Below are 8,672 nucleotides of genomic sequence, written 5' to 3'. Positions count from 1 at the left end.
AAGAGCGGAAAGCAGGCAGGGCAGGGACGAGCAGGAAGCCGGCAGTTTCACTAGTCAAAACCTCAGACCCAAGCCGCCCGGCTGAGACCCCCGAGAACCGAGGGGTGACGCCCGCAGAGGTGCTCCCACCGTGTTCCGCCCCGTGGACTTCACGTCGGTGCTTCCCACGTCCTAGCCCAGGTTTCCTACCAGGGAAATGGGCATCATGCCGCCTTGCCTTCTGGGGGCATCTATATGCCTACACAGGTCCCATACCCAGGAAGCAGACCCTCTACTAGGGTTCGACTGGCAGCCCCCCAATGTTCCCGGACATCCTCAGGAGAGACGCTGGAGAGTCCCAGCCTGGCTTGTTCAGACTCAAAATGCACCAGGTGTCAGCAAATCAGCTCCAACTCCCACGCAGCCTTCTCGCAAGCTGCCTCCTGCGGGTGGTGCAGACATCTGTGATTCGATGTTAGGGCCGTGGGCTGGAAGGGAGGCCCTGTGAGCAGGGGCAGTTCCCCAGGGCCTGAAACAGCGCCTGGGAATATTCACTCGGACCAGCAAAATTCTCATCACCAGAGTCACTTCTTGGGGTTAAGGCATGAAAGACCCCTGTTGAATACGTCACGTCATGGAGGGGCCATACATAGTAAGACATCATCAGCCACTAACACCTCCTTGTGACTTCGTCAGAGTGGCCTCAGAGTGCCCTCTGCCCCTGGGGACCAAGATGGGCAGCTGAGTTCTGGTGGGAGAAGGAGTCAGTCTGTGGGCAGAGGGGGAGGGGACAGCACAGACGGGTGTGTTGTATGGAGGGACGTGGTGACAAAAAGAATAAAAGATTTCACAAGGACACTGCTTGGCAACGCAGAACCAGCCAGACTGCCCTATCCGTCACCTTTTGTCCGATGGGCCAGATCCTGAATGTGAGGGCCAGGCCCACTGACAGACACTCGTCCAGCTGGGGGTGTGGCAGGAGCTTGGCGTCCCAGAGCTGGCCTTGGCCTGGGGCCATGAAGTTGGGTGTGCAGGGATGAATACATGGCTAGACACCCACCTGTCTCAGGAAAGGGGAGAGCGGCTGGAGTGATTGGCACTCAAGAGGCGGGGCTACACCCATGCTCTCTGCCAATCCACTTGCCCACTGGCTCCAGACTCCTGACACCACTGGGGGGCAGTTAGAGACATTGTGGGGGAAGCAGGGAGACAACATGGTCATGTGACAACAGCTAAGCGTGGGGGCGGCCTTGGCCTGTCCACCACAGGCTGGGCCCAGGGCACACAGGCCAGCAGGGGCGAGCCCCAGAGAGGCTGTCTGGCCATCCGCGGTCCTGGGGTGGGGGGTGGGGGGAAGTGGAGGGTTCGGGGGATGGGGTCAGGGGAGGGCGGGTAGGCAGTGAGCTCAGCAGGGCGAGGACGACATCTGGTCGTAGTCAGGGCACTTGAGCAAGGCTGGGTAGTTGCTGTTCATCTGCAGCGAGGCGTCGCTGGAGATGTCGGAGGGGCTGCGGCCCCGGACCCAGGCGTCTGGGTGCAGGAACTGGCCTGAGTAGTCGGAGCAGTTGCTCAGCCGCGGGCGGTAGAAGCCGGGGTGAGGCCTGTACATGTCCTCGGCGGTGTACCTCTTCATGAACAGGTACACGGACATCACGCCCGCGCTCTGCAGAGAGAGGGGGCAGAGGAGAGCTCACCACTGGGGGCCTGGCGCCCACGGGTCTGCATGGTCAGTGCCCCGCTCCCCACCCAGCCTGTGGGGGGCGTTACCTCCGTTAAGAGGAAGGAGATGGCAGAGAAGGCGAAGGACCAGCCGTACTTGTAGCTGAAGTAGGTGTCCGCGTCCTTGGTCCTGTTGAGCATCTCGTCGTTGATGCTGGAGATGTAGAGCACCAGGCCCACCACCAGAGAGAGGCCTGGAGCAGGGCGGGTGTTCAGGGAAGGGCCGCGGGGTGCGGATGGGGCGCCCGCCTCCCCTGGGGCTCAGGACGAAAGCCTGGGCCTTGTGGTGACAATACGCTCATTATGGAGGTCAGAGGGAGCCGGCGCTCTCCCCCCGAGGCCCTGTGCAGAGCTGCAGTAAGACAGCTCCCACCCTGTTTTGTTTGAGAGTTACTTTTGGGTGGTGAACACACAAGACAATACACAGATGACGGATTATGGAATTGCACCCCTGAAACCTGTGTCATTTCATGAACCAATGCCACCCCAATAAATTCAAATAATAAAAAAGAAAGAAAACAAGCGCCCTGGCTGGCCGCCTGCTGAGCCATGGTAAGCCCGAGGGTTCTCACCCCACCTGCCCGCTAGGATCACCTGTCAGACATAGATGCCTGACCCACCCCGGACATTCCGAGTCACCCTGGTGACCTCATGTGAATGATGGGTGAGAACCATGAGCCAGCAGGCAGCTTTTGCTAAACTGAGGAATAAGATAGGCCCCTTGACAGAGGCAGCAGCCTCCGGTTTCTGTCTCCAGGGCGGAGGAACATCATGGAGGAGACCAAGTGGCTCACGGTCCACCCAGCCCACCTGACCCCTGGGTGTGGCCTGTTGAGATCGCTGGGCAGAGAGGCAAGGAGAGTGTGTCCAGATTCTAGCCATCGCTAAGTCGGCGGGGCCCAAACTCCCGGCGCCGTTGTGCCAATGACGGCCTCAGGCACCGGTCCCATCAGTTAGTGACTGTAATCGAATCAGGACATAACTAATTGCTCTGTTTTGAGCTATTCAGGTTTAATTCCATTTATGTGATTAAACTAGGGCCTCTTGAAGGATGACTGTTCAAGGAAAATCAATGATTCAAGACTTCCTTGGCACTTAACGTGTGTTGGCATCACTGGGGGCTCAGGGGACCCTGTCCATCGCTATCGTCAAAACAACTTCCCGTGGCCCGGTTCCCATCCCTCATCCCGGTTCCCATCCCTCAGCCCGGTTCCCACCCCTCGGCCCGGTTCCCATCCCTTGGGCCGGTTCCCATCCCTCAGCCCAGCTCCCATCCCTCGGTCCGGTTCCCGCTCCTCGGCCCAGTTCCCATCCCTCGGCCCGGCTCCCATCCCTCAGCTCAGCTCCCATCCCTCGGCCTGGTTCCCGCTCCTCGGCCCAGTTCCCATCCCTCGGCCCGGCTCCCATCCCTCAGCCCGGTTCCCACTCCTCAGCCCGGTTCCCACTCCTCAGCCCGGTTCCCACTCCTCAGCCCGGTTCCCACTCCTCAGCCCGGTTCCCACTCCTCAGCCCGGTTCCCACTCCTCGGCCCGGTTCCCACTCCTCGGCCTGGTTCCCATCCCTCGGCCCGCTTCCCATCCCTCGGCCCGGCTCCCATCCCTCAGCCCGGCTCCCATCCCTTGGACCGGTTCCGATCCCTCAGCCCGGTTCTAATCCCTCAGCCCACTGCTGAAACATCCCAGGTGCCTCTGAGCTACGGGGTAGCCTTGACTATCGCCAGGTTCATAGAAAGGGCAAGAGCGTCACCGCGTTCCTGCCTCTGGACGAGGGGGAAGTACCGCCCCACAGAGGGCGGGCTGAGCTCTCTTCAGGTGCCTGATAACGGTGTGCTGGATGGATGGACAGACGGGCAGAGGAATGAATGGCTTCTCAGATGGAAGGATGGACTTCCCGGAGCAGAGCTCTGTGGGAGTCGGAAGCCCATGGTGCACGAAAACAGCACACTCACCCGAGAGGATGAAGAAGATGCCGGAGACAAAGGCCAGGATGGTCCTGTGCGGACGGATGTGCCCGATGTTGCTCAGGATAAACCCAATGAACATGAAGAAGAGACTGACCAGAGGGAACGGCGTGGCCGAGCGAATCATTTCTGATGGAGGGGACAAGAGGCCTCCATCAGCCCAGGCGCCGTCCTCGCTGCCTACCCTCCTCAGGCGAGGCTTCCTGGCAGTTCTGCCAGCTGTCAGGTCCCCAGAGCTGCACCTGCAGGCACTCCCCAGCCTGCACCCCCTCCTGCGGTGGCCTGGGACCTCCCAGGGCTTTGTCCCTTAGCCCTTAGCCTGTGGAGTCTGTGCTAACCCAGGGGGAATTGTACTGCAAATGCACCCTAGGGGCCAGAACCAGCTCTGGGGGCCAAGGCCCAGAGCCAGTCTTGTTGGGGGCCAGAGGGCTTGATTCAGTTCCCTGAGTACTATGGTCTGAATGACTGTGTCCCCAAATTCCTATGTGATGGCATCAGGAGGTGGGGCCTTTGGGAGGTGCTCAGGTCACGAGGGTGGAGCCCTCACGCAGGGGATTAGTGCCCTTAGACAGTGAGGCCCCGCAGAGCTCCCTCACCCCTCCCTCCCGCTGTATGAGGACACAGGAAGAGGCCCCACCAGAACGGGCCATGCTAGAGCTTTGATCGTGGACCCCTAGTCTCCAGACCCGAGAGAAAGACATCTCTGGTGTTCATACGCTCCCTGGTCTGTGGGGTTTTGCTCCAGCAGCCCAACCAGACTGAGATGCTGGGTATGGATGGCCTCTCACTCGCCTGGGTCACAGGACCGGGGCATTTCAAACCCGTCACCACCCCTGGATCAATAATCGACAGTAAGTCCCAGGGAGCTCAGGCCAGCACCACCAGCTGAGTCTGAGGACCAAAGAAACAAGCGGTCACCCGTCCCTTCCCTCCGCCCTGCTCACTGCCCTGTCTGGCCAGGGCCCAGGATGGCGTCTGGGGCACCTACTCAGAACGTTGACCGTGGACTCGGATGTCAGCTGGCTGTTCATGGGCATCACGTACTCTATGGTGAAGCAGCGTCCGCGCTCCTCACCTATGGAGACAGGGATCGGTTACCTGTCCAGGTCCTTCTGGAAGGTGGGTTTGAAGTATCGCCCACCCTAGAAACTGGTGGATGCAGTGACGTTGAATCAAGGGGACCCGGTCGCCTCCAGAACCTTCATGCCCTCGTGTGCAGGGTGGGATCAGGAACCAGTCCTGCCTGGCAGTGCTGTGGGCATGGAGATCAGTGAAGCCCTGGCTCAGGCAGGGAGGGCACCTCTAGCCCTGAGCTGTGCCAGCCGCCCTCAGCCTGGAGGTGGAGCGGGGGGAGGCATGGTCACAGTCACCTTTCCCGTGGGAGGGCCCAGGTCCCGGGAGACGAGAGGACTTGCTCAAATGGACACTACACGCCAGGCTCCAGTCTGGGGTGGGTCCTGGTGGCCGCAGGGACACGGACCGGGTTCATGAGGATTGTCCGGGGGAGCCGCCTCCTTCCAGCGGGGCCTTGCCTCCCAAGGTGGGGTAGGGGGCACTTGGGCAGGCTCACCCTGTGCCCTTACCTGCGAGGAAGCAGACGCGCCACAGGCCCGAGTGCAGGGACATCCTGATCTCCGTGCTCTGGTTCTGGGGCAGGACCACGCCCTCCTCCAGGTACAGCCAGTAGTCGGTGCTGACAGCGATGCCCAGGAGGCCCAGGCCGCACACGGCAAAGACGCTGCTCAGCAGGGTCAGCGCCTTCCTCCCGCAGGCGCTCATCTTCCCGGACGGTCAGGTGGGCGGCCTGCAGCCGTGGTCCCGCCAGCAGCGGGCAGGCTCTGGGGACACGAGAGAGGCTGGGCACTCAGGCAGGAGCAGCCAGGGCTCCGAGGAGGCCAGGATGAGGGACCGTGGCAGGTTACTGAAGCGAACCCCACCTGGCTAACTGGTGAGTACAGACCACCAGGCCGGCCGGCTCTCTGGACACCAGGCCACTGGTCAGAGGTGCCACCCTCTTCCTCCCCCTGCCAGGAATTCACAGCTTTCTTGCCAGGCTACAAGGGGCCACCTTGTCCTCTGTGGGAGTCCCCATGCTAGATAACGCTATTCATTCATTCATTCATTCATTCATTCATTCACCCAGTAATCCATGGTGCCCAACATGGGAGATAAAAAGACTGAACATGATGCTATCCTTGACTTTGAAGATGTCCCGCCTAGAAGGACCAAGGCACCCAGGGGATCTGCCCGAGAGCTCAGGCGCAGGAGGAGGGGTGAGGGTGAGCTCTGCTGGGGGCTTCTCATGTGGAGGACTCTGAGGGTCCCGTGCACCCTGGCAGAGCCGCGGCGTCTGGAAGGGGAGCGGCCGCAGCCTCAGGAACAGGCAGAGGGCAGAGCAGGCTTCTGGGGAAGGTGCCTTCCTCCTGGGCTGTGATCAGTTGTAGTTCTAAGTCATCGGAAGCAAAGGAGCCACACCACAGTCCAAGGTCAAGGGGCCTCCTGCACCCACCGCGTTAGGAGCCATTTGACTCTTGCCTGCTCAGCACACAGTTATCGGCAGGAGCCAGCTCTGCTCCAGCCAGAGAGACAGGAAGGGTCTCTTTACAGTGAGCCACAAGCGCACCTGCGGATCTCTGCCAGCGCCAGGCACTGGGCTTGGAGCTAGGAGACCTGAGGAATAGGGAAGATGGGTGCTGATCCCCCTTTCCCCCATGGAGCCCACAGCCCAGCGCAGGGCTCTGATGAAGAATCACCAGGGAGTGCCCAGCAACCCCCACCTGGGCACCCCTCTCCGCGCCTGGTGCAGCTGGGCTCCAATGAGGGCGACACGCTTCCCGAGTGCTCCCAGTGACCCTGATGGGCAGCCCGGGCGGAGAACGAAGGCCTTTGCTACCCGAAGTGTGAACCATGGGCCGCAGCATCACCTGGGAGCCTGCTAGAAATGCAGCCGCTCAGGCTCCCCCAACTTTGTAAATGGAATCCATGTCGTAACAAGATCCAGGTGAGTGTGTACCTGCTCAAGTCTGAGAACCGTGCCAAGCAACCGGTGGCAGGGAAGCCAGGAGTGATGAGCCCAGAAGAGGGTCACCCAGGCGGGGAGCTGGAGAGACGGACAGAGGATGGGGCCTGGCACTCGGCGTGCCTCGCCTAAGCGGCCACGCTTGCAACATTGCCGAGGCGTCAACCCTTGGCAATAACGCACAGCCAGAAATGCTGAAACAGGACATTAGTGTTAATGTTCTGGAGAGTGTCAGGCCCCAGCACCTGTGCCGGGAGATGGAGACACCTGTGGTGACCCAGGGGTCCTACTCAGGGCTGAGGCACAGGTGGGTCCTGGCTGAGCCAGCGGGAAAGGGACAGAAGTCACGCTCACGCGGGAAGCGCTGCTCTAGGCCATGAAGGATCTCATTGCACATTCACAGGTTAAAGCCTTGGAAAGTGTGTTTAGCTGCACTCATTCCAGTGTTTTCCAAGCATATCTGTCCACACAATGGCGTCTCGTTCTGTGAACCCACCTCTTCAGGCTCTCCCCCATGAAGAATGACAAGGCCTGCCCCCCCTCCTCCCCCATCCCTAAGTTGCTGGGAGATGAAATGGCGCAGCAGCCATGCCAGGGCTTTGGAAAGTTGCAGGCACGATGCTGGTGTAAGGACTGTTATTAAGCAGTGATGGGCAGATACTGCTAAGCTCGTGCTCCTGTAAGGCGGCCAGATCAGGGCTTCTGAAATATGACAGCTAGTGGCTGGCCAGAGCTGAACGTCGATTTTAATGATAATCTTGGCAGCAAGACAACAAAAACCTTGGGTCTTGCAGGCTTGGGAGGATGAAAGTGGAGAGGAGATTGGATCTGAATCTCCAAATGCAAGAAACAAAAGAAGCTGTGATGACCCACCGAGCTCTGTAACAGCCGAGCGAGCGTGAAGCCTGGAGGGAGCTTGGGAAAAGGGGAACGTCCTTCCAGAGTGTGTGGCAAACTTACGGAACTTGGCCCTGAGTAAAAAATAACAACCCAGCCCTAATCGGTTTGGCTCAGTGGATAGAGCACCAGCCTGCAGACTCAAGGGTCCCGGGTTTGGTTCTGGTCAGGGACATGTGCCTTGGTTGCGGGCACATCCCCAGTGGGGGGTGTGCAAGAGGTCTCTGTAAAAAAATCAATAAAATATATTTAAAAAAATAACAGCCCAATTCATTGCACACGTGTCATTATGCTTCTATCACAAAATCATATTTATTTACAAATAAATAATATCAGGGCCTCACAACAACCCCGTAGGTAGGTAGTGTTAGGCCCATTTTGTGGATCAGGAAACCGAGGCTCAGAGATGGTAAGTAGCCTACAGGACAGTCCCAGTGGGTGAGACTGTGGACTGAACCGAGGTCTGGTCCCAAAACTGAGCTCTGGCTCCACCGTCTCCCTCCTAAAGACGTACACCGTTCCAGAGGTGCTGGGGTGAAGCGACACATCCGCGTGGGTCACTAGGGAATCTAGAAACGTATGTGATGCCATACTTGGAAGACTGGCTTTGTAAATGGCCAAGTGTCACCTAAGGGCTGTTTCTTTCTTTTTGTTTTGTCAATCCTCCCCTGAGGGTATTTTTTTCACTGCTTTTCAGAGAGAGAGAAGAAGAGGGAGAGGGAGAAGGAGAAGGAGAGAGAGAAACGGAGAAAGAGAGAGAGATAGAGAGAGAGAGGCACATCGACTGGTTGCCTCCCGCAGGCACCCCCACTGGGGCAGGTATGTGCCCTTGACCGGGAATCGAACCCGAGACCCTCCAGTGCATAGGCCAACACTCTAACCACTGACCAACACCGGCCAAAGCTAAGGGCTGTTTCTTGATCCCACTGGACGTCCTCTGGGCAGTCACCGGGCAGATCTTCTCCTGCGCCTCCTGGAGGTGCTCTGACTCAGCATTCCTGATTCCGAAAACCACCTTGCAGGGCGGGAAGACTGACATTTCTCCCAAACCGCATCCAAGCACATCCAGGTGCAGAGGGAAGAAGGACCAGAGGCCAC

At 59.1% G+C, this 8,672-nt stretch overlaps 1 protein-coding gene across 1 annotated transcript; it reads right to left on the bottom strand.

Annotated features, from left to right (window-relative positions):
- Window positions 1-548: 548 nt before the first annotated feature.
- Window positions 549-5,689, bottom strand: CACNG5 (calcium voltage-gated channel auxiliary subunit gamma 5). Its single transcript, XM_006776671.2, has 5 exons — window positions 5,242-5,689; window positions 4,647-4,733; window positions 3,647-3,787; window positions 1,747-1,892; window positions 549-1,642 (listed from the first exon to the last, which is right to left on the bottom strand). Exons 1-5 carry the CDS (start codon window positions 5,435-5,437, stop codon window positions 1,385-1,387), a joined length of 828 nt encoding a protein of 275 aa, XP_006776734.1. The 5' UTR covers window positions 5,438-5,689; the 3' UTR covers window positions 549-1,384.
- Window positions 5,690-8,672: the final 2,983 nt, after the last annotated feature.

Source organism: Myotis davidii, unplaced genomic scaffold (genome assembly GCF_000327345.1).
Source record: "Myotis davidii unplaced genomic scaffold, ASM32734v1 scaffold69, whole genome shotgun sequence".
In the NCBI taxonomy this organism is placed as follows: Eukaryota; Metazoa; Chordata; class Mammalia; order Chiroptera; family Vespertilionidae; genus Myotis; species Myotis davidii.
Note: the sequence above shows the minus strand (reverse complement) of the source record. Positions and strands in the feature narration are given on the sequence as shown.

What these genes read in the sequence shown, in the direction of transcription:
- CACNG5 (XM_006776671.2), bottom strand. Translation starts at nt 5,437, where the DNA reads ATGAGCGCCTGCGGGAGGAAGGCGCTGACCCTGCTGAGCAGCGTCTTT. An exon ending in GCGCGTCTGCTTCCTCGCAG is followed by an intron (nt 4,734 to 5,241) that starts GTAAGGGCACAG and finishes CTGTCTCCATAG; the next exon opens with GTGAGGAGCGCGGACGCTGC. An exon ending in TCTCCTTCCTCTTAACGGAG is followed by an intron (nt 1,643 to 1,746) that starts GTAACGCCCCCC and finishes CTCTCTCTGCAG; the next exon opens with AGCGCGGGCGTGATGTCCGT.